Source organism: Hemitrygon akajei, chromosome 4 (genome assembly GCF_048418815.1).
Source record: "Hemitrygon akajei chromosome 4, sHemAka1.3, whole genome shotgun sequence".
NCBI classification, from domain to species: Eukaryota; Metazoa; Chordata; class Chondrichthyes; order Myliobatiformes; family Dasyatidae; genus Hemitrygon; species Hemitrygon akajei.
The window spans coordinates 67,802,712-67,828,888 of record NC_133127.1 but is presented as its reverse complement, the minus strand read 5'-3'; the positions used below and the strand labels follow the sequence as shown (position 1 = coordinate 67,828,888).

The 26,177-nt window shown below is 37.2% G+C and overlaps 2 protein-coding genes across 14 annotated transcripts in view; one reads left to right on the top strand and one right to left on the bottom strand.

Annotated features, from left to right (window-relative positions):
* Nucleotides 1-10,310, top strand: part of ints10 (integrator complex subunit 10) — a 60,107-nt gene extending 49,797 nt beyond the window's left edge. The window contains exons 16-18 of one of the 2 annotated variants that reach the window (XM_073042786.1): nucleotides 4,488-4,581; nucleotides 6,822-6,893; nucleotides 7,447-10,310. In XM_073042786.1, coding sequence (XP_072898887.1) covers nucleotides 4,488-4,581; nucleotides 6,822-6,893; nucleotides 7,447-7,603 — 323 coding nt within the window. In that variant the 3' untranslated portion in view covers nucleotides 7,604-10,310. The remainder of the gene's footprint in view (nucleotides 1-4,487; nucleotides 4,582-6,821; nucleotides 6,894-7,446) is intronic. The other variant, XM_073042787.1, reaches the window with a different exon arrangement.
* A 1,150-nt stretch (nucleotides 10,311-11,460) lies between these two features.
* The window catches only part of gab1 (GRB2-associated binding protein 1), a 204,082-nt gene continuing 189,365 nt past the window's right edge, over nucleotides 11,461-26,177 (bottom strand). For 9 of the 12 annotated variants that reach the window (XM_073042773.1, XM_073042779.1, XM_073042778.1 and 6 more), the window contains 4 exons: nucleotides 24,958-25,057; nucleotides 20,738-20,870; nucleotides 17,586-17,714; nucleotides 11,461-13,126 (listed from right to left, as the gene is read on the bottom strand). In XM_073042773.1, coding sequence (XP_072898874.1) covers nucleotides 12,971-13,126; nucleotides 17,586-17,714; nucleotides 20,738-20,870; nucleotides 24,958-25,057 — 518 coding nt within the window. In that variant the 3' untranslated portion in view covers nucleotides 11,461-12,970. Of the gene's footprint in view, nucleotides 13,127-17,585; nucleotides 17,715-20,028; nucleotides 20,105-20,737; nucleotides 20,871-24,957; nucleotides 25,058-26,177 lie in introns of all 12 variants that reach the window. The other 3 variants (XM_073042774.1, XM_073042780.1, XM_073042776.1) reach the window with 2 other exon arrangements.

The window sequence follows — 26,177 nt, the reverse complement described above, 5'->3', positions numbered from 1 at the left end:
GGTTTTTTTCCAGCTACATTGCTCCAAATACAATGTGCACATCTTCCAGATAGTTCTTAAATGACTTAACCATTGCCACTTCTTTGAATCTGTATCCAAGTTTTCCCACTTGTTTTACACCAGATCATTTAGTCTCTATATCTGCTTTGGATAGAGCTACAAGGTTGATGTCATCAACTCTCAATTTATTTCAGTTCTTTTCACAAAAGAATACTCCTTTAATGTCAAACAAGAGCAAATCCAAGCAACACACACAAAATACTGGAGGAACTCAGCAGGCCAGGCAGAATCTATAGATGCTGCCTGGCCTGCTGAGTTCCTCCAGCCTTCTGTGTGTGTTGTTCCTCCAATGTCACCTTCCTTCAGTGCTGTTTAAATAGGTCAAATTGTGCTGGTTACACTATAACAATTCAGGCTGATGAATCAGACTGCAGTCTTCTCTCGCCTCAGTTTAAACTGGATGCCCGTACATTCTAACATTGCTATATGACATTTCTTAGGAATGACATAAAACTTCAGATGTACCATTTTCTTTCTTGCCCCCGCATCAGTTACGCTCTATTTGTATAGAGTTAATTCTCTCGCCTCTGATTGTTATATCCATATTCAAAATATTTGTCCAGCACCTGTTCATCTTAAATTATCTATTTTTGTCTTTCAGTGTAACTATTTTAAGCTTGTAAGAGTCCTTTAGTTCCTTTATCATAAGATACAGCACCAATGTATTACAGTATGTCTCCTCTGCTTTGCGTTGGTTATTCGGTTTTATGCGGTCTCTTTTATATTTTAATTTAGCTTCTCAACTGCTTTTATACTCATCTATTTTTTTTCCCACAAGTCCAGGGTTGCTTTTGTTTTTAAAACTGAATTTTATTTCCAGCCATTCTTAATCTATATTTGATGGTGTTTCCGATCTCTTCTGCAAATAATTATTCACCTTTTAAAGTATATATTTCTTTTGTTTTATTCTTTCTGATAACAGTTCTTTTTTGTTTTGATGCAGGTTAGTATCTAGTTTTACTAGGCCTAATTTTAGGGATTAGAGCATGTTGAGTCAGGACAGATAGTTGAATGGATATCTGGGTTGCTGGAGCTGTGTACTACTAGTACTAAAGATACATTGAGAATGAGCGGAATGAATTCGAAAAAACAATGTAGAGAATTTTGGTAGATGATTAAAAGACCTCTTTTAATTAAGTTTGGACAGAAAACAATGTTAAACAAAATTCACTGGTGCTACAGTTTTTTATAATTTACATTAATAATCTTCATGTGATTAAGAAACACAATATCAGTATTTTAAAATCATATGGGGTGTATCTAATATGGGAAGATTGCAATATAATGTTGGAAACCAGAGTCAACCAACTTGACCAGCTGAGCTAGGCCTGCATTTGACTCATATCTCCCCAAATTTCACAGTTTCACAATCTCTCTAAGTTTCCTAATCATTTACCAGCCTCTGCCATTTCCTTAAGCAGCTTGTTTTATATCCACACCACCACCTGTCAGGTAAACTATAACAGGTAATATGGTGTAAAGTAAAATTGATGAATTACTGTCACATGCACCAAGGCACAGTGAAAAACTTTGTTTTACGTTGCCACTCATACAGTACAAGGGAAAAACAGTTACAGTGCAGAATGAAGTATTACAGAGTAAGCTCAGGCAAACGATATGGTCCAAGGTAAATGAAGAGGACGAGCCCATCTTATTGTACTGGAGAGCTGTGGGATAGAAGCTGTCCTTGAGCCTGGTGGTACGTGCTTTTAGGTTTTTATTTTATTTTATTTAGAGGTAATGCGCAGAACAGGCCCTTCTGGCCCAATGTGCCTTGCTGCCAAGCAACTCGTGCATTGAAGGTGACAGGGTAGGCTCAAGGAGGATGTAAGGGTTAAGTTTTTTACTCAGAGAGTGGTGGATGCCGGGATTGTGCTGCCTGGTATGGTGGTAGATGCGAATACATTAGAGCCTTTTTAAGAGACATTTAGATAGGCCCATGATTGTAAGGAAAATGGAGGGATATGAACATGGTGTAGGCAGTAGTGATTAGTTTTTGGGGGTTTTTGATTGACTTTTTTGCTGGTTTGGCACAACATTGTGGGCCGAAGGGCCTGTTTTGTGCTGTACTGTTCTGTGTTCTACATTAGCAAATTGGAAATAGAAAGATGAGATTTGGTGGTAGAAATAGTTGGGAGAAGACTGTGGAGTAACTCACTAGCATAAACCAGTTAGGCCAAGTGACCTCTTTGGGAGTTGTATAATTTGATGTACCGTAATTTGTTGAGCTATTTATACCTTGTATTCTATGAAATACAAGATTTATACCTTGTAAATATACAATATTTATACCTTGTATTCTATAAGGGGTGGCCGTGGAAGTAAAGGGCAGTATAAAAATAAAAGAGAAGTATAAAATAGCAAGGATGAGCGGGAAACGGGAGGACTGGGAAGCTTTTAAAGAGCAACAGAAGATAACAAAAAGAAATAATGAAATAATGAGGTACGAAGGTAAACTAGCCAAGAATATAAAGGAGGATAGTAAAAGCTTCTTTAGGTATGTGAATAGCAAAAAAATAGTTAAGACCAAAATTGGACCATTGAAGACAGAAACGGGTGAATTTATTATGGGGGACAAGGAAATGGCAGATGAGTTGAACAGGTACTTTGGATCTGTCTTCACTAGGGAAGACACAAATAATCTCCCAGATGTAATAGTGGCCAAAGGAACTAGGGTAAAGGATGAACTGAAGGAAATTTATATTAGGCAAGAAACGGTGTTGGATAGACTGTTGAGTCTGAAGGCTGCTAAGTCCCCGGGACCTGATGGTCTGCATCCCAGGGTACTTAAAGAGGTGGCTCTAGAAATTGTGGACGCATTGGTAATCATTTTCCAATGTTCTATAGATTCAGGAACAGTTCCTGCTGATTGGAGGGTGGCTAATGTTGTCCCACTTTTCAAGAAAGGAGGGAGAGAGAAAACAGGGAATTATAGACCCGTTAGCCTGACGTCAGTGGTGGGAAAGATGCTGGAGTCAATTACAAAAGAGGAAATTACGACACATTTGGATAGCAGTAGAAGGATCAGTCCGAGTCAGCATGGATTTATGAAGGGAAAATCATGCTTGACTAATCTTCTGAGTTTTTTGAGGATGTAACTATGAAAATGGACAATGGAGAGCCAGTGGATGTAGTGTACCTGGACTTCCAGAAAGCTTTTGATAAAGTCCCACATAGGAGATTAGTGGGCAAAATTAGGGCACATGGTATTGGGGTCAGAGTACTGACATGGATTGAAAATTGGCTGGCTGACAGGAAACAGAGTAGTGATTAATGGGTCCCTTTCGGAATGGCAGGCTGTGACCAGTGGGGTACCCCAAGGTTCGGTGCTGGGACCGCAGCTGTTTACAACATACATTAATGATTTAGATGAAGAGATTAAAAGTAACATTAGCAAATTTGCCGATGACACAAAGCTGGGTGGCAGTGTGAAATGTCAGGAGGATGTTATGAGAATGCAGGGTGACTTGGACAGGTTGGGTGAGTGGGCAAATGTATGGCAGATGCACTTTAATGTGGATAAATGTGAGGTTATCCACTTTGGTGGCAAGAACAGGAAGGCAGATTACTATCTAAATGGAGTCAAGTTAGGAAAAGGGGAAGTACAACGAGATCTAGGTGTTCTTGTACATCAGTCAATGAAAGCAAGCATGCAGGTACAGCAGGCAGTGAAGAAAGCTAATGGCATGCTGGCTTTTATAACACAAGGAATTGAGTATAGGAGTAAAGAGGTCCTTCTGCAGCTGTACAGGGCCCTGGTGAGACCACACCTGGAGTATTGTGTGCAGTTTTGGTCTCCAAATTTGAGGAAGGACATTCTTGCTATTGAGGGAGTTCACAAGGTTAATTCCCGGAATGGCAGGACTGTCATATGTTGAAAAATTGGAGCGACTGGGCTTGTATACACTGGAATTTAGAAGGATGAGAGGGGATGTGATTGAAACATATAAGATTATTAAGGGATTGGACACACTGGAGGCAGGAAGCATGTTCCCGCTGATGGATGAGTCCAGAACTAGAGGCCACAGTTTAAGAATAAGGGGTAGGCCATTTGGAACAGAGATGCGGAAAAACTTTTTCACCCAGAGAGTGGTGGATATGTGGAATGCTCTGCCCCAGAAGGTAGTGGAGGCCAAGTCTCTGGATGCATTCAAGAGAGAGTTAGATAGAGCTCTTATAGATAGCGGGATCAAGGGATATGGGGAGAGGGCAGGAACGGGGTACTGATTGTGTATGATCAGCCATGATCACAGTGAATGGTGGTGCTGGCTAGAAGGGCCGAATGGCCTACTCCTGCACCTACTGTCTATTGAAACATGAATAATTTCTTCTAATAAGAGACCAATAAGATGAGTGGTAAGTTTCAGTAAATTTACTACAAATGTGCTAATAGAGTGATGCCGGGTTATCCTTAAAAACACTCACAGACATTGATATGTTAGAAGAATTTGCTTATCTAAGAACTGCAGAGGGTGGTAAAATTCATCTTGAGCTATTGCCAAATCAAGGTCTTCTAATTAAGTGAGTATTGTGAAGTAAGGTTGAGTTTTGCTATGCATTGTCATTAAAGCATTGAAATTTCAGTATGATTGTTTGAAAAGCGATTGATGTGTTTTCTTGGTAACAAGGAATCTATCTTTGGGCTAAAGGAAAAACGTTGCAAGAAGGCATTAAACTCATGCAAAAGTCGATAGCAATTTCAACCACCTAGAAAGTTCAGTGAATAATTTTTTTCTGGTTTTTACCCTCTGTTAATTTCTAATAGATTTTTAAAATCTATTTTTTCTCATTTTAGAGGCATTCATTCTCAATATTTCCCTGAGTTATTTATTGGGTGTGTCCATAATGGATCTTGACCATTGAAGTGTAGGCAAATCCCGTCTTGTGAATTTTTACAGGCACTATAGTTGGCCTTCATTTGCCTTACTTAGTTTCCACCAACTTATCAATGTGCTTTCATATCCAGGGATTTGATGGAAGTGCAAACCTGGATATTGTTGGACTGTATTCCAGGATTTAGTTGTGATTGGAAAGCTGATAGAGGTGATGTCCTTCTGTTTTGAGAAGATAACTGGATAGCTGCTACTGTTTCTTTATATATTTTGGTTAGGCATCTATGGCAGCATGAGGGTGGGGCAGGCAGGAATGGACTTTATTTATCTTCATTGTCCCAATGGCCCTGTAGCATTCTGGTTAAGGAATAAGGATCCGTGTGTTTGTGTGTGTATGTGTATGTTGGCCTACATCAATCTAAAAATGGATTTCTGGGTCCAACCAACTTTGGAATTGCAGGTAAGGTCTGTTTTTTCTCTAGATTAGTAGATATTCTTTCTTTTAAGAGCTCCAGAGTTCAAGAAACTTCAATAATTAACATACCAGTTGAGAAATGGTTTTAATCAATCCAAACCTTGAAGGTTGGGAGAAGATTGTCTTATCAAAATAATTTTTCTGTTGAAGTCTGTTGCATTAACTTTTTTGATATTTGGGCAGCTTATTTGGTTGGCCCGAATAGACTGAAGAGTACTGGTGGCAAATTAAGTGAAAATTGCCAATAGAAAGGTCTTGACAGAAGGAAACATTAGAACAAACCATTTATTGTGTTTGTCACGGGACGTACGTGGACCAATGAGAGTGTAGGGAAAAAGCAGAAAATCTTGTTCCAGTTCATAAACAGGCACAATGATAAAATTGTATAAATTTTCTGCAGTACTACTTGGCCTGGTTAAAAATGTTCAAGGTAAATTTTAATATCAAAGTACACATACTGTGTATGTGGCCGTATACAACCCTGAGATTCATTTTCATGTGGGCATACTCAGCAGATCTATAGAAAAATCAACCAGAGTGCAGACGACAACAAACGGTGCAAATGCAAATATAAATAAATAGTAATAAATAATGAGAACAGGAGTTAATGAGATCATTGGTTATGGGAACATTTCAATGAAGGGGTGAGTAAAGATAGGATGGATGTAAGGAAGATGAAGGAATATGGATATAGTGTAGGTAGGAGGGATTAATGTTTGGGTGTTTTTTAGCTGGTTCAGCACAACATTGTGGGCCGAATGACCTGTTCCTGTGCTGTACTAAGTTCTATGTTGAGTGTAGTTACCCCCTTTTGTTCAAGAACCTAATGGTTGTGGGGTAGTAACTATTCTTGAACCCGGTGGTGCGAGTTCTGGGGGGGGGGGGGGGGGTCTTGTACCTTCTACCTAATGGCAGTAGTGAGAAGAGAGCACGACCTGGGTAATGTGGATCCCAGATGGGTGCTGCTTTCCTACGACAGCGTTTTATGTAAATGTGCTCAGTGGTTGGGAGGGCTTTACCTGTTATGTACTGTGCCATATCCACTACCTTTTGGAGGATTTTCCATTCAGAGGCTTCTGTGTTTCCGTTGGTGATGCAGCCAGTTAATATACTCTTCACTACACATCTATAAAAGTTTATCAGAGTTTTGGTATCATGTTGAATGCATACAATATTTTGTGTTTTGTATTATAAATGAGTAACAAATGTGCATGTACTTTCAAATTATTGATACTTCTGATTCTGGAATATATGCTAAGTGTTTTAAACAGTATGTTGACATATCTTTGATATTCCAGGTATTTGATTAAATTTATGAATTTATATTTTATAACATACTGTTCACTTCATACTGTGCCAGTTAATTTTTTCCTACTGGTAACAGGTAGAGTTTTGTGCTATTAGGTGACAATGTGTGAGTGTTGAACGTACTGTTGATGTTTACTGTTTTCAAGGAATTCTAGCCCTCCACTGGGGGTACTTCCACAGGAGTTCAAACTGCAGCCCAGCAGTCAGACAGCTGACAGGTACCATACGACCTGTTCGTCATGTGCTGTGTTTGTCACCATGTTAATCCATGGGTTTTAAAAGATTTTTTTTTATATTTACACCAATCCATGATTTAAGCATCATACCATACAATGATCATTTTAGTATTTAGTACTTCACAAAATACAACTGCCATGAGACTTTTTCCGTACAACTTTTAGACCTTTATGACTGTATTCTGTATTGTAAAATGGATGCAACAAAGGAGTATTTTTCAAAGTTACAACAAAATGTTTTTTAGTTAGAAAGAATGGTTGTTTAATCATTGTTTTCCAAGCACTTTTAAATATTCACTAATTTACAACTTTCATCATTAGTGCAAAAATTCTTCAGACAACTAAGTACAAAGATCAAATATTCAATACTAAATGTCCATTCAGTATACACATTAATTATATATTTATATCTCATCAAATTTCATTGTTAACTTTTAGAAGCTAAAATTTTACGATGGTATAGTAATGCATTATAAGTTATCCATATCTAACAGGAATGTAGACTGATAATTGTATTATTTCATTTGTTTTTCAGACATCATACCATAACCCGAGGTATTACAAAAGGAGTAAAGGAGGATTTCCGGCTAGCAATGGAGCGACAGGTTTCTCGCTGTGGAGAAAACCTGATGGCTGTGTTACATAGATTTTGTATTTCTGAGAAGATCATATTACTCCAAACCTTGATGTGAGGAGTAAAATCAAACTCTCTTTTAGGATATATGGATGATTATATCAATCTGTCTTGTGCGTGAATCAACTTATCCATCTGATCAGGACTCAAGCAAAGACTGGAAAGAACATTTTACTTCTAACTGCACTAATGTCACCAACATATTAGTTTGGAATAATTTATTTTAGCCTTGTTCCATCCTCAGTAGAGTGTACTCAACTCCACTGATCTGTATTTGTTGCATTGGAATGTGAAGTTGTGGCAGTTGATTGAAATAATATACATTGAAATTACAGGTTCAAATCTTTAGTGATCTACCTTAAGCTAGGCCCAGAGGCATAAGACAGGTATGTATTTGACCAAAATGTTATCAGAATATGTAGCTGTTACAACCTCTTGAAGCAAGTTTCTAAAATTAAAATGGTGTTGATTTTGAAAACCATTTTGAGGGGCAATTAAAAAAATTGAAATGAAGATTTACTGTGGTGAAGGAGGAATGTTAATCTTATTTGAAAAATTGGAACACTCCATTTCGGCAGGTCCAAACCCGAAAACAAGGGCTAAAGTCTAAACCAGTGGTTTAAGCCTCCAGCATTACATTTTATTTCCAGATTTGTATGTATTCAATTAATTTTAGTATGGCATATTCTGTTTAATTGCCTTAACTGCTAAAATTGGATGCCCAGTCTCAGTAGAACAGTGGCTTATTACAATGTGAATTTAAAATGCAAAAAAGAAATTATTTTAGAGACTAATTAACTATTTATTTTGCATGGATTCATGTACAAGAAACATTGTTAGTTGAAGGCAGTGTAAATCTAATTATCTTAAAACCTTTGTAGCATTCATGTACAGTTTTATAGAAAACTTATTAGTTTTTATGAAAATCTTTTTGAAAATATGGCCTTTTGTTGGTTTGCTTAAATTGGGATCATAGTCACCTCATTCAGAACACATACTTGCTTTTTTTTACTGTGACAATTAAAAAAAATGTAACATCTGAGGTTTAAGCACTTTGAATATGTGTAAAGTTGAAAAAAAAATTGCAGATTAACAATCACCTTTCCATACATAAGCAATACTTTTCTATATAGCTTAGTAAATTATAGAACAATAATTGTGGTGAAATGTAAACATTTCCACAATGTTTACATTAGCAACTTCTGTAGTTCTGCATTAACATGGCAGTCTTGATGTTCTTCCAGTTCACTGCATTTACTGTGATTAAGTTGGAGAGAGTGCAGAAAAGATTCAAAGTTTTTGCCTGGATTAGAGGGCTTGAGTTTAAGGAGGTGAGGAATCTGAAAAGTGATGTGAAAGGGGTATGTAAAATTATAAGAGGCACTGATAGGGTAGACAGTGTCTGTTTTCCATTATAGGAATATCTAAAACTAGAGAATGTAGGTTTAAGCTGAGAGGGAGGATATTGTTTAAAGACCTCTGATGGTTAAGTTTTCACACAAAAGGTAATTGATACCTGGAATAAGCTGCCACAGAAGGTGGAAGAAACAGTGACAACATTTAAGAGGCATCTGAATAGGTACTTGAATGAGCAAGGCACTGACAGAGGCCAGCGGGATTCACGCAAACTGACAGCCATCATGGTTACTTTAGACAAGTTGGGCTGAAGGGCTGGTATGCTGTACAACTCTAAAACCCTTAGCTGTTCCTTCTCATCTGCTAATAAATCATGGATGACAGGAGAAGTAGCATGTGGATCACATATGATAGAACAAGTATTTGTATGCTGCCAACTACCATTCAGTACTTTGCCATATATCCCCATTACTGGAAACATATGGTTCACACTATCAAATCAATGTAATGAGAGGCAATGACTTAGACTGAGCATGTGACATCAATATTGATAGCAAAGGACAGACACTGAATATCAGTTATGGGTTACTTATTCTCATTTCTTTTCCAGTCACTTCTTGTTTCCACTTGAAACATGTAGGTTCTGAGTAAGGTGACAGAAGAGGCTGTTTTGGAGCATGAGCTATTAGTAATGGTATTGGTGTGCTCCTTGTATTGTTTTCATGAGGTTTCAAGTTTTCAGTGCCATGTTAATCTTTATTTTGTCATTGGTATGCAATTAATTAGGAGATTTGGATATCAGGGAAACATGCTAGGGAAAAAACCCACAGAGGAGTTTGTTCATTCTTAATGATACACATCTCATTACATTGTACTTGGGAATCTACATTATGATCAACATGCAAGATCTTATCCATTATTAAAACTGGGTACAAAGAAGTTATAAATTCTTGGCAATGTGATTTTCAATAGGTTTAAAGATAATTGCACTATTGGTAAAATAACAAAAGGCTTTGAGGAATGATGTACTTGAAGCAAGCTGGGTAGTTGTCGTTTAATGGCACTGCACATCTCACCCTGCCTGTAAGCATTACCGTAGAGTTCTTGAGGGCTTCACAGATATGGTGATACTGTTTAATGAAGGCTACAGCAAAGAGCATGTACTTATTGACATAATTTCTTATGCTTAGTGGATGGTTTTTGCCCAGGATTGAAAGTTAACTTGTAGGTTTCTAAGCAAATGAGGAGAATGCAATGGCTGCCTTCACTATGTGAGTCCTGGAATGAAGATGTCCTACTAATTATATAGGCCCCTGATGAGGATGAGAATATTGTGTACTATTTTGAATTACTGCTAGAAAAAAAATCTGTGGCTAGTTCTAATAAAACTTCAATTGGTTATAATGCAATTGGTAACTTATGAATTATTATCTGCATTAGGCAGGCTGTATTGGTTATAGCACAAATACAATTGGGGAAAATCAATTTAAATCTCTGATTTAAAGGGAGAGTACTTATATTCACCAGTTTCAGTTCATGAACTGTACATCTTGCACAATATCATTGTACTACTTTAGGCTGCTGTAACAAGTATCATAACTGGTGCAACTTTCAAACTGATTCGTTGCACAGAACCCAGTATTTACATACCTGGATTGAGCTGCCATGTCCTTAGTGGGCTTTGTTATAAAAGTTTCCATCCTCTGTGCAGTCCATCAGCACTTGGCTTTTCGGAGATAACTCAGCCCAGCAGTTGTGGTTCGGATCAAACCAAGTACTGGAGCAGAGTCCACTGACCAAATTACACCACTATTGCAAGGCTCAGAAGAAATGTAAACATTAAGTAGTGCAATAATGTAGTAATTCCACACAACTGTAACTGAATCCAAGAAAACTAGTCCACATATTACTCAGTTTACTAACAATAATTCACTACCTTCATTCTCTATATTTAACATCTGATAAATGTGACTATTTCAAATTGTTATAAATACTATTTGCATAATACCCTGCATAATTTTCTTTCTGGGTGAAGGTAGCTTATTTGTCTCAGAGATCTCTTTCTTTCTCTCCTAAATAGAAACTTTTAATGTAATAATTACCCACTGTTCCGTCTACTAAAGCTTATCATCTTAGATTTGTTGAACCCATTCTAAAAATTCATTAACATTCATTGCTTCTTTAGTTCCCCCTTACTATTGACTACTGGCTTTCATTAGGAATGATGAGCAAATTTAGAGTGATTTTTAATTCCAAATTGTGAAGTGTTAATGTACACAGTAAACAGCCTCACTTCTTTCTCTGTAAATGGCTATCTTTTACTCTGTCTTCATCTACTGTTGTCAGGCAGCTCATTTCCCTCCAGCTCCACATTATCGCTATGGAGTACCTTTTGGAAGAGCTTTCTACATCAGTCATATTTATACTGTTTTTTCTTCCAAAAAAATATGGTTAGTCAAACAAGAACTGCCCTTTTCCATTGCTGCAAGGTGTATATTGAATTTCAGTTCATTAGATGTTGGTAGAAATTACTAAAAATATAGGCTCATAAATCTTAGGTGGAATAATGCAACTGATTTAATTTTATTTTTACATTGACATTTTGATAACTCATTAAAATACAAGTAATATTACTGTATTATTGAGTAACAACTGCTATGTGTAATTTACAGTACAAGACCTGTGAGCTGGAAAACTAGAAACATACACGTAGTAATTCAAGGTTTAATGATAAAATCTTTGCTGGACTTCAACATTTTTATGCATATAGACAAATTTTGTAAATACAAATGTTAGTAATTTTAGTACATTTACAGTTTGTAAGCACTTTATAAGTGATCTGAAAAAGTTATATACAATTATCACATTCCCGAGATAAGGTGGTGGTTATGTTGAAATGTAGGTAGCTTTTAAAGATGGGTGTTTGACATAACTTAGCTCTATTATAAACAGATGACTTAAATGTACTCAAATGCAAAAAAGTAACCATCCAAACTTAAAGTAGATTTTTACTACTGAAAGTAGTACAAAATTTACATTTTTTTTTGCAAATAACTCAACTGAAATTGAACATATTTTGCAACAAGATACTTGGATAAAAGTATGTCCTAATTATGGCAAGAAATACCACCTCAGTTTGAAAATTGAGCCATCTGGCTACCACGACACCACCAAATTAATTTCACTCTGGATCAGTGACAAAGAATGCAAGACTCCACCCTGCAGAATCTGCATTCTGCGATGTTTAATTTTTAAATTTATATCTTTAAACCACAGCGAATTAAAGTCTCAACTTTCCAGAGCTACCAACTCAACAAGTGTCGGATAATATGTAGTGCACGCTTCTTCCTCCGTGGTAGTCATTTTAGTAAACACACTGTAGAATAGGAAGTCATTGGCCTTTCTGTTCAATACTGGCAAGGAATGTGGGATTCTGGTTTTTATTTGTTGATAATTATTGATCATGGCAATCTGAAGGCCACTGCCAGCAATGTTCCAATAGAGATGTTTAACAATCTATTTGTAATTATTTTGTAACTACCACTGTTAAGTGTATAAAGTGTCAAAAATGCCTCAACTAACTGTAGCTTAAATAACCTGGACTTAATTAAAAAAATTAGAAAATTAGTTTAACTAAAACATACTTTACAGACTGAATATTTCCATGATTCAGACTAGAATTAAAAGTGAAGTTATTTTCTATACAAGGTATCAACTTCTGAAACCAATTTCCTGCAGTAATTAATAGCTTCACCTTGTACCAAAGTAACAATTCCAATTGGCATTTAAAGACTGCATTAACCTATTTGAATGCTTGAAACTAATGTACAGTATCAATGGTAGCCTTCGCTAAACATGACAGCATGCACTTAATTACAGCTATTAACCTGACTCCAATAATTTCCCATTTTTTTATCATATATACTGTTGTATGCAAAGTTTCAAGTCACTTCATAAATTGATCGATGGCTCATTCAAGGTAGAGCATGCTGGCTAGAATGCCATTAGTGGCAGGAATAAGAAGGCATCTCAAAAAGGTATAATGTTTCAGTCAAATGACACCATCAAGTCACTTTGCACTTTTAATTGGAGTTTCTGACTCAGTAGATTGTCTTTCATCGGTCCATGCTTTTCTGGTATTCTTCAGTGCGAGTGTTCGTTCTTGGTCCACCAATACATAGTCTACTTTTTCATCTGCTGCTACTGTACCTGTACCATTGCTTTTCTGGAATTAACAAAGAAAATAACTTGTAAAGAGTTCAGTGTTATCCAGTTCTTATTTTAAGCCAAGGCAATAGTCAATTCAAATAATGAGTTCTGGCCTTATAAACAATTATGATCAAGAAATTAATCTAGATAATACCCAAAAATAGCACAAAATACCACTAACTAGTTGTTAAACCCAACTGATGCCAATATAATGTTTCTAGTAAAATTTTCAACCACATTGGTCTAAATCAAGATTGGAGCTGTTCTGTCAAAGAGAATGAAATTAAAAAAGTCATACCGATCAAAAATATAAACTTTATATAACCCCACTTTGCCAGAAGAGCAATAACCATGGTGCCATAAGTGATACCTTTCAGAGGAGACAGCAAGGATCTTGAGACAAGGATTCTGAGCTAGACCTAAACTGTGATAGGGATGCATGCATTTGATTTAGTTTGTGTAGCAAACACACGTATCCTCTGTTCCTGAAATATTAATGTTTGCAAAAAAGCCTGCCATCACCGTTTTAAAGATACTGTTAACAAATTTTGTCACATTTTAAGGTGTTTGAGGTTGTTAAATACAAAAATGATGCAGACAAATTTGTGGGCCTGTAATAAAAAGCTTCATCTCCAGATGGAGAAAAAGTTCATACAGATTGGTCCAATAAGATATGGTTTAATGATTTAAGAACCAAAGAACAGACAGAATTAGGTTATTTGGCCCATTGAATCTACTCTACTATTATTCTGATATATTTTCCCTCTTAAGCCCGTTCTCTTACCTTCTCCCCAAAACCTTTGATGCCCTTACTAATTAAGTACCTATCAACATTGGCTTTAAATAACTTTGCCTCCACAACTGTCTGGCAATGAATTCCACAAATTTGCCACCCTCTGGCTAAAGAAATTCTTTGTTGTCACTTTTCTAAAAGGGTGTTCTTGTACTCTGAGGCTGTGTCGTCTGGTCTGAGACACTCATTATTGTAAACATCCTCTGCACATCCATTCCTTCTAGGCCTTTCAATATACAGTAGTTTTCAGTGAGACCCTTCATTCTTCTAAACTTCAATGAGTGCAGGCCCAGAATCATCATACATTCCTCATATGTTAACCCTTTGATTCCTGGGATAATTCTTGTAAGCCTCTGGACCCTGTCCAACTAAAGCATATCCTTTCTTAGATATGGGGCCTGAAACTGCTCACATTACTCCAAGTGCGGTCTGAACAACGCTTTATAAAGTCTTGCTTTTATATTTTAAGTCCTCTTAAAATGAATGCTAACACTGCTTTTGCTTTCCTTACTGACCCAACCTGCAAGTTGACCTTGAGAGTATCCTATACTAGAGACTCCAAGTCCCTTTGCACTTCCAATTTCAGAATTCTTTTCCCCATTTAGAAATTATTTATTCTTTATTCCTACCATAGTACATGACTACACTGCATTCTATCTGCCATTCCTTTATCCATTCTCCTAATCTGTCTCATGTCCTTCTGCAAGCTCCTTGCTTCCTCAACACTACCTGACCCTCCACTTATCTTTGTATCAACTGCAAATCTGGCCACAAAGCCATCAATTTCATCATCCAGATCATTAACATATAAATGTAAAAAGTAGCAGACCCAACCCTGACCCTAATGGAACACCACTAGTCATGAGCAGCCAACCAGAGAAAGGCCCCTCTCCCCTCCCCCCCACTCTTTCTATTCTGCCAGTCAGCCAATCTTCTGTCCGTCTTTCCTGTAATACCATGGGTTATCTTGTTAAGCAGCCTCAAGCGTGAAATCTTGTCAAAGGCCTTCTGAAAATCCAAGTAACATCCACTGACTCTCCTTTGTTTTATCGTGCCTGTTTGTTCATCAAAGAATCCCAACAGATCTGCCAAGGCAAGATTTCCCCTGCTAACTTTGGCCCATTTTATCATGTGCCTCCAAGTATAATGCAACCTCTTCCGTAATAATGGATTCTAATATCTTGCCAATCATTGAAGTCAACTGGTCTAGAGTTTCTTATATTTTGCCTCCCCGCCTCCCTTAAGTGGACTGACATTCACAAACTTCCAGTCATCTGGAACCATTCCAGAAACTAATGATTTTTGAAAGATCATCATTAATACTGCCACAATTTCTTCAGTTACCTCTTTCAGATTCCTTGAATGTATTCTATCTAGTCCAGATGATTTATCCATCTTAGATTTTTTTTTTAGCTTCCCAGGAACCTTTTCCTTAGTAGTATCAACTACACTCAGAGTTTTGACCCTGGCACTCTTGAACTTGTGGCATGCTGCTGGTGTCTTCCACAGTGAAGACAATACAAAATAGTTTATTCAGTTCATCTGCCATTTCTGTGTCCACCAATACTACCTCTCCAGCATCATTTTCCAGTGGACCATTGTCCACTCTCACTTCTTTTTCACTTTATATACCTGAATAAACTATTGGTATCCTTTTACACTATTAGCTAGTTTACATTAATGTTTCATCTTTTCTCTCCTCATTGTTTTCTAAGCTGCCTGCTGTTGATTTTTTAAAAGCTTCCCAATCCTCCAGCTCCCCACTAGTTTTTGCTACACTATATGCCTTGTCTTTTGCTCTTATACTTCCACTGTCAGCATGGTTGCCTCATCCTCCCTTTAGAATGCTATTTCTTCTTTGGGATGAACCAATCCTGTGTTTTATGAGTTACTCCCAGAAATTCCAGCCATTGGTATTTTACCATCATCCCTGCTTGTGTCCCCCTTCAATCAACTATGGCCAGTTCTTCACTTATGCCTCTGTAGTTGCCTAGTGTGTGTTTTCATCCTATTGTGGTTATTGGATTTATTGAGTATACCTGCAAGGAAACAAATATTGGGGTTGTACATGGTGACATATGTACTTTGATAATTACTTAGAATACATCCAATTTTAGTTCCTTCCTCTCAAACTGCAGGGTTAATTCTATTAGGATCACTTTCTCCTAACTTTACCCTTAGGTTCACAAATCAAATCATCCAATCCAGAATTACCTTTTCCTTAGTGGGTTTGACCACAAGTTGCTCTAAAGTGGCATCTCACAGACATTCTACAAATCCCTTTCTCTTGAAACCCAACTCCAACCTGATTTTCCCAACCTTCCTTCATGTTGAAAACCCTATGACCATCGTAACATTGCCCTTTTTACATGCCATTTCTTATTTCTCATTGTAATTTGTACCCCACAACCTGGCTACTGTTCGGTGGCCTGTATATAACTCTCAATAGGGTCACGTATCCTTGTATTTTGTTTTAAATCTACCCACACGGACTCTACACCTTTTGTCAGTTCTTTGTAAGGATTTAATTTAATTTTTTTTTACCAACTAAGCCACCCCACCCTCTCTGCCCACTGTCATTTTGATACAAGGTTTATCCTTAGATGTTGAGCTCCCAGCTGTGATCTTTTTATTTTTTTCTGGAGACTTTCTAGCTTCTTCTGAACTCTCCTTCCCTTTTACTTTATCTTCACTTTATCTACTACGTATTTAGTTTTAAATCTTAGCAGCCTTAGCAGATTTTCCAGGACCCTGGTCCCAGTGTGGTTCAAGTGAAGCTCATCCCATCAGAGCAATTCCCCCCTTCCTCAATACTGGTGCCACAAATTCAAATACACTTCTCCCACACCAATCTTTGAGCCATGCAGTTAGCTCTCACCTTATTAACCCTATGCCAAATTGCAATCCAGAGATAATTATCTTTTTTTCGGTTCAGTGTTTTAGTTTAGTTAGCAGCTCCTCATATTTCCTCAGCAGAAACACTTTCCTTGTTTCTACATTGTAGGTACCCACATGGACCATAACAGCTGGATCTTTTCCCCTCCCACGCAAAATTCCTCTGCAGGGCAGATCAGATGTCCTGAACCTGGCCAGCAGGCAGGGAGTACAACCTTTGGGACTTTAGATCTGTTTGACAGAGTATTGTGTCTATTTCCCTTACTAAACTATTCCCAGTTTCAACTCTGTTTCTTGTCTCTTCACCTCCCGAACCACAGTGCCACAGTTCAGTTGTTCATCTTTACTATAGGCCCCACTCTCAGCTTCACAGGGAGCTGACCTGTTGGGCAAGTTCAAGCAGTGAAGCTCTTCCAGCACTACCTCTTGGACCACCCTATCTGCCTTACTTGCACTTAACACCCTTTTGCCCCTAGCCAGCGATCAAATTTTGAAGCGATTAATCTAATGGGTGTGACTGTGTCGGTGAGTCTCCTCCTCTCCAAAGCATCAGATTGCAGGTCATCAGCTCTGAGCCTGGGTTCCTCAAGCCACCATGCATTGCTTCATCTCCAGATGGAGTTACAGTTTAAAAGCATTGAATCCCATTACGACTGGTTCCTAAATCAATTTCTACAGAGTTCATTGAAAAAAATGTATAAGTATAATAATTGTGTTTAACTGACTCAAGGGCAAAATACCTAAAAAATCTTATACAGATTGAATTACAAATTTTAAAGATCTGTACCTTCCGTGGTGGTGTTGATTTTCCGGAGTCCAGATCCAAGTCTAAATACTCAACTTGTTGTCTGTCACCTTTAGATCTCGTTAAACTACTTCCCCCATCACAACACTGCAGTACTCCTGGTTTTATGCTCTGCACAAAATCAATTGGAATAAATCCAATATTATCATGTGAACACTTGGCCGTTCCTCCCCAGTAACATTACAAAGCTACCAAAAAGGTATTTTAAAAAAATTACAATTGATAAAGCATCTAGACTATTAAATATTATAACATTTGGTTTAAATAATTTTTAAATGTTTATACAACTGTGTTCATTCAAGTAGTATTCCTGGTATCCTGTTTGCAGCCTTATTGAAGGGATACACAGATAAGCAATTGATAGCAAGAAGATATGGTCATCAAGAAAGAGGTACTTCTGAAAGCAGCATGTAGTGAGCATTGGTCAAGTATTCTGTGGTCTTGTGAAGCTGTTCTTATTTGAGCAATGCATCGACAGAAAAGATCATTCAATTAAGGCAAATTTAAGTGGACAATTGGGTTTCGTGTGTACAGGATACTAAGCAGAAGTAGAATATGGCTGCATAGATCACGTTCATCGTGTTATCGTTATAATGTTTAAATACAGAACAATTGCGTCTGACAGAAAAAATCTGGAAAAAGGTACATCATGAATATGGTGCTGAGTACTTTGACCTCTACTGTTCATTAAACCTGGAAAGAGAGGCCAACATGTTCCCAGAAGGGATACGAGCAAGGATAGCAAGCCCTGCAAATCCTAGATATCATGGAATATAGTTTAATAAAGAAAGGGAAGAAAGCATTGCCAGGAGTAGAGCACTGAAAGGAAGGGAGGCCCTTCAGGAGTAGAGAGAGATGTTTAAAAAAGAAATTAGGAGGGCAAAAGGAGGCATTAAATATTACTGGCAGATGAAATGAAGGACAATCCCAAGGCAACCTGTGCATGAAGCCAGAGAACACTTCCCATTTGCATTCACCAAGACCGACATTAATGTGGAGATTTCTGATGGGACAGCAAATTTCTAGAGCATATTAAGATGAAACTAAAGGGAGGTACAAGGTATTGTAGCAGACATGATGATTAATAAACCCCCTATGCTTTATGGGTATACCCTGGCTGCTATGGGAGTCAAGGTGGGGAGGAGAGGTGGCATTGGGGAAATTGTTGAGGTCCTGGAGATATTTAAATCTTATTGATCATAGAGAAGCTGCCAATTGTATTTATTCAAGGAAGGGCAGCAAAGACAAACCAGCTGATTATGCACCAGTTAATCTGATATCACTGGTGGGAAATTATTGGAAATATTTCTAAGGGACATGATTAATCTACATCTACAAGCAGGGATGGATTAGCGATAGTTTGCTCAAATTTGCTGGAGGGAGAAAGTGAGCATTTTAATTGAGTTTTTGAAGAGATTTTAAATAGATTGATGAGGGCAGAGTGGTTGATGGACTTCAGTAAGAGGTTTGGCAAGGTCCTATAATGAAAGGCTGGTTCAAAACATTATAGCCTGGGGGAGTAAATTGCATCCTGAATTGACTTGGTAACTAAGCACAGTGATGGTGGAGAATGACTTTTGTGATTGGAAGACCAATGGTGCATCACGGGGACCCTTACAGTTTATGTTCATTAACAACTTTGATGTCAATCAACGTAAGTGGTACGATGATTAACTCTACAGATTATATTATCTGTTGATAGTAGGGATGACTATCAGGCTACACAATACTATTGACCAGGTAAACTGGGCAGGACAACAGCAGTGGAATTTAATCCCGATTGGGGTGTGGTGTGGGAGGGGGCTAATAACAGTAGCTCATATACAAAAATGGTAGTGTCCCAGGGAGTATGGAGAAACAGAGGGGCCTTGGTACATGCCCAGAGATCCCTGAAAATGGCAGCACAGGTAGATAGAATAGTGAGGGTGACATCAGGATTAATTCTAAAATGGCATGAATCCAAATATCACAAAACACATTATAAGCCATCACCTAAAGTATTGATATTATTATTTTAAACTCTCTTAACTCCTCTCTGGTCATCCCCTTAGATTAATTCTAGGATGTCATTCAAGGTTTGAATTCTATCCCCTACCTTAAATTAACCCATAAAGTTGTTAGGAAAAGATTCCTTTCCTTTAAAACAGAAAGACTCTTCTAGAACTTGTCCCAGAAGAGACAGACCTATGTTGCAGTTATGCAATTCACACTTTTAATTTCCTGGTTGATAAGCGTTAGAGTTAACAAATCATTATAATAATTATGAATAAAATTTTGATTATTAACTATGTGAACTTAACTGAGTGCTCAGTAGTTGACCAAAAATATTACATACAAAACCTTTTCATGAACAGCAAGGTGTTATTTTTAAAAATGCAACTTCTTACAGATATCAAAGCAGTTGTCCCCATATCTACCACCTCACCTCTTCTGTCCATTCCCTTCCTGATACTTCCCGTTCAATGGGTGTAATAGGGACAGTGCAATAGAAGGATTCTTCACTGAAAAATGAAGGAAGAGGAAGAAAGGAAATAGTAAACTTAAAAAAAGGAGAAATCAGAACAAGCAGAAAGCTTCAAAAGAAAACATAAGGAAAAGCCACGAAACAGAATTGCACAGATCCTGAGAAAGTGAAACAGTGGAGAACTCTGGAAAAGGTGACAAGATTTTCACAGCCCTAGATGGAGCAAGAATAGAAGTGAGCAGCATCTAGAAGAAAGCCTAAAAGAAATTTTTTAAATTGCATAAAAAGAAAACCAAAACAAAGGAAACCCACAGATTAATGAGTCTTAATAAATCCGTTATTCCAACCTGAGTATTTTGGGACATAATCTCATTCAGTCATTTAGACAATTTTATTTAGCCGATTTACAACTTCTACATAAAAACACAGCTTTTAGGCAGACACCAGATAACCAACATCATACCTTCCAGTGAAAGTACGTAATTTGTGTTCTAATGGGTTTTAGTGAAAAGAATCAAATCAGCACATCATCTAAGTTAACTGTTGCAAGTTCTGACTGTTAAAAGCTGCTAACATGCTACACCTCCACAGCACTGTATTCCCAGTTTTTCTGCAGAATCTGAAACATGATATTACTACATGAAAGTGGATGAATCTGAAGGTTACATACTGGATCATCTGTGGGGGGAGCAGACTCCATGGCCACGTAGTTCTCCTCACTGTCCTCCTGTGAATCAGTGCTGGAAGCAGTGCTGTGAATGGAGGCTGGCCGGGGGTTGACAGGAAACCTGGAGTGGCTGCTTCTTAGGAATTATTGGGGGAGGAAAAAAAGCAACAGTCCAGATAGTTACACCTTACGTTCCTCCCATATGAAAGGTTACTACTTACACCAAAAATTATGTGCACATCAGTTTTAATCCGGTGGAGGGCTAAATCACAAATGATGCTTAATTCGCGACAACACAGAAGTCAATAAAATAAATGATGTAAAATAATGTTAATTAGTTTAAGGTTTGACATGCTGCAAGGATCTTCAAACTAAATTTCCAAGTGAAGCTGCTTTGAAAATTAAGATTAAATACCACCTCAGATTAAAACAAAAATGATGCAGATAGCCATAATAAAGGGCATGGCAAATGTTTGAAATTTTGCATGTTATTCTCAATCTTACAAAAACATTTAAATTATGCTGTTTTGGACAATTTGTCTGTCTTTAAGTGGATGTTGGGGAATTAGATACAAAGGTCAGATGAAAGTGTCCAATTTTTAAAATGTGAAAACTCCAGAGGCTTCAGGACAAAAAAACTATACTGACACTTCCAGACAGTGGAGAGATTACTGTACTCTTCAAGGCAGCATCTTTAAAAAAAAAAGTGGATATTCCCTTTCAGGCAATGTAAAAGTTCACCTGTTGCTAGAGCTAGACCAAAAGCAATTTTAAAAAAAACCCTCTTTAAATGTAAGACCTCTGTTCTCATTGAGCATAAACCTATCTGGCTTAACAAAATAGCTGCACCTTCAACTGACTGAAGTTCCTATGCAAATACTTGCACACAGCCAGTGCAGGACTGAGGGAGACACTGTGAAAGCCTAAATTTAACCAACAGCCCTAAAACATAAAACTTGGTTTAGCTATATTTCTCTCAGATTTGGGTTCATTTATCATATATACAGTGAAATATTTCATCTGCATAAACAACCAATACTGCCCAAGGATGTGATGGGGACAGTCCACAAGTGTTGTAATACACTCAGTGCCAATATTTCATGCTTACAATTTTCAGCAGAACAACACACACAGAAGCAACAATAAAACAAAAATGGCAAAACAAGCCCCATTCCTATTAACCACCCACACACACAGGCCTCAAACCCACTGACCTCACTGCAGTTCTATGGCTCAACGCAAATTACCTATTAATATTTCACTGCCTGGGGAAAATATCCTGAGTGGTACAATATCAAAAGCTAGTTCTGTAGTTTAACACAAAACAGTGCAAAAACGTTTTAATTTATATTTGCACCACCTGGTGGTCAGCTTAAGAACAACAGGGACAAGGGCATGCTGCTCACTTCTCATCCCTACAAAGTAATGTATGATTAAACGTGAAAACCAGAAGCAGATGAGATGATGAATATAAGGCGGCAATAATCACAAAAATATTCAATATTTCTATGCACAATACGTAATAACACTCAACTCATTTTTTAACCTACAACATAACTGGTAACAAAGTCATGAATTTTCTACATTGCAGTAGAAACCAATATTAAAAGAACATTTTATTCACATTTATTATTAAAAAATAACTTTTGGTCTGTTCCTGTCTCTGAAATTATGATTTTGCAGAAACTGCAGAATCTCAAATATTCAGCCGCTACCATTTTTTAAAACCAAGTATTATTTTTAAACTCCCGTTGCTCAGTTGCATCTTTTTTCATGGGGGTCATACGAGGTCACCAAAATACAAAAACATAATTAGTTGCCCAACAAGCTAGAAAAAGACTGAATGCTGTACAATGTGACTGGCAAATGGCAGGTGAGCACCAGGTTACAAGGTCTTTCCCAAAGGGTCTGCATCTCATTTTGAATTTAAGTCCTACTTGGGAAACTTCCACTTTGCCCAAGAGGTCAGATTTCCATATCATTATATTCCTTCTTGCCAAATTGCTCATAAGTGATCCAATAGTTTCCAAAAAAAAATCATAACCACATCCCTAATGACTAATATTTCATCTAATTTCATTCAGGCTGGTTTACTATCACACATACAGCTGTTAGACTAGATAACCGAAGTAAAACAAAAGACAAATCTCTTCATGGCTTCACTATCTATTCCCAACTTGATCAGGAGACGTGATTAGGTTGGAAAATCAGGAAAATATGCCAATTTTTATATGTGTACTTGGGAATCCATCAATATACTTACATTGAGATGTTAAGGAGTTAGCATCTCATAAGCCTCCTGTGACCCTGGCTATTTTGTAAGGGTCATAGTGGCTAAGACTTCGCAAAAAGTATAGAAGCACAAAGTGTTCTTGCAAGATAAGCTGAGCGAGTGAAATTATTCTTGTTGTGCGACCTGTGTTTAACTTCAGTTCTTGCTTAGAAGCAACCTGTATCATTGCTTAATTGCTGTAAGAGACATACCCTGCTTTGTACTTACCATAGCGCTTGCTAGATAAGCATTAAAAGGAATGCCTGTTTCAAGGGTAGGAGGATCCGAGTGGTAAGCTTGTGTCCGGCTGTTTCCAGACATAGGGGCAGTTAAGCTGTTACACAAACTATTTATGGCTGCTAAAAGTTAGCAATAATCATCTGTACAGAAAACCAAGGGGGTCAAACCTACGTGTATCTGGTGTATGTGACTGCATGTGTATTAAAGAGTTGTATTTGCTTTAGAAACCAGACCTCTGATGTAGCCTCCAAGAGAGTGCTTAAGGTAGGTCCTCTCTGGTAGCTTGCTGCTAATGAAGAGTTAAAGTTTCATTCACCGTAGTACGTGGTGTCTTTGCATCGGGTAGATCGAAAGTTTACAACAACATGAATGATATTTAAGACAATTACATCAAGCTTATTTCAATGCTTATCTAAGATTTTTTAAGACCAAATTCACAATAAGTAATCATTGTGATGAGGGAACTAATAATGAATGTCAAGTGCAATTTTCAAATAGAGCAGAGTAGCCCCTGCCTACTGAAAATCCTATCTTCATATAATGAAGCTCAAAAAAGAATTTTGTCAAAAGCAAATATGTGGATTCAAATGTTTTAACTGTTAGCTTTACTTAACTAAATATCGAAAGGACGTGTTTCTCTTCTTGTAAAAGTGGACAAGTAGGTTTAAGCATCCAATCAGAGCGTTTCAGTATCTCAGAAGCAGGACTCAATTCGAGTTTGACATGTTTCCATGCAAAGTACTGGATAATGAGCTCCAAGTGGCAGGAAACAAGCTCTGGCCTGTATGCTGACATTCTTTCAGTTGATACAAAGTCAAATAGACTTTTGTTTGGTTTGTTTCAGCAAACTGGGTGCGGACCTGTAAACCAAGATCATTTATAGTCCTCTCCCACGTTTATCCCACAAGTATCAATTAAAGAATTAACAATTTTGCAAGATCAATTACACTTTGTAAAATTGAGATCAACATGAAGAAACTGTTAATTTATATAGCAAAAAGAAAAGATACACTTGTGACAAAACCACGTGACAATACACTTGCTTAAATAAAGAAAGTTGAATGTATGAGTTTACTTGTATAATTAAATGCTTTTTATCAAATAATCTGAACGTATTTCATTTTAGTTCTCTTGGTGGAATTACGATGGCAGAGTAGAGCGCAAGAGATTGCAAACTTTTCTGATGCATAATCAAAGACCTGAAATATTAATAGCTATCTGCCCAGATTCTCTTTGACTTGCGGAATGAACATTTACAGATGTGTTTTATTTACAGTTATTTTATAATTACTATTGCTGCATTATGAGTTACAATATATTGGTTATCTGGCAAATGTGGTGTGTAGATAGTGATGTTAATTTTATTAGGTATACGGGATAAACTGTAAAGTCAATGGAATATTTGTTTTCGGGGGGGGGAAGGCAAGTCACAGAGTCACTGAGAAGAGTTCTGACAGAAGGGGATGCGTCTCTCTGGTGTACTGTAACCATGGCAACATACTGGTAATATGGATCTTTGTTTTCTAAGATTAGCATGGAGTCAGATCTCCTTTTTAGTCACTTTTCACATCTCTAAAGTTCAAAACCTTACAAATTTGAAAAGAAACACAAGGTCAGGACTTCAATTTCTTACAGACTGACTTTACCATCTGCTAAACAAATGCAATGACAGAAAAATACCACGTAAAACAGAAAATAAGTTTTGACTTACTCTCTGGTAAAGGTTTTGGTCACCGGTGATCTAACTGGAGCTAATTCCTGTATTTCTTCAAATTCAGATAATGGTTTAATTTCCAATGGAGCAGGTTTAACTGCGATATAAAAAGTGCACGTGAATATATCTTGTGTAGAAAAAGTACACCAATTGACTCTGTATTATCAATTACAAAGCATAAAAATGTTCAACAGTTCAGAAGATGCATTCGCGTTCTTGTAAAATCATTTAAAACTGTAAAAGTATTTACCAAGTAATTAATATTGACAGTTGAAACTAACAGGAATTACTGAGTTGTTAGAAAATATTCACTAATTTTGTAAATAACACAATTCTTTGCATTTCTTGTTAGATGCTAACTGCGTTTCATTGGCTTTGTATCTGTACTTAGCACAATGACAATAAAGTTGAATCTAATCTAATTAACGCAGCAATGCGGTGATTTTAAAATTCTACTGAAGTTTCAACTGTCTTGGCCTTGACCACAAGACAATCAATTAACATCATACAAAACACAGCCAACTCTCAGGAAAAAAGAAACACCATGTGGGGACGTTCCAGTCCAATGATTTTTCCCCACCAACCCCACTGCTTTTTCCTTACCACATCCACAAAAAAAATGTCAAATTTGTAAAATTATTAACTTTCACTATGTTTAAGCATCATTCTCAAGCTAGGCCAGGGGTTCCCAACATGGGACCTCGTAACCCCTTGGTTAATAGTAGGGATCCACAGCATAAAGGTTAGGAACCCCCGAGCTAGGCAATCTGGCTACAAGCCAGCAAAGAAATTTCGTAATATGGCGTGCTAATTAAAAATATATTGCATTTATGCTCTAAAGAACTGTTAACTCAAAAATCAAGGTATGGACCTGCTGACACAATTGATGGGAAATTTTACAAATTAGCAATTTAGGTACTCAGAATGAGTAATTTTACATTAGTTCATTTGAAAACAGTTGACAATACACACTTGAATTTCCAGAGAATGTGAGTGGCCAACAAAACTTCCTTCCATCTGCTACGGTCCAACATTTGCTTTGTGATGTCAACCCCAAGGAATCAAATTAAGAACATTGATTTTCGAGTTCTATAAACACATTTTTTTGAAACTATCAAATGATAGTCATGTTGAACTCAACAGGAGCACGACAAATTAAACTTTTTGAGATAGAAGTCAATTTCCAAACCTTCAATCTACACCTTAATCTACCTTTA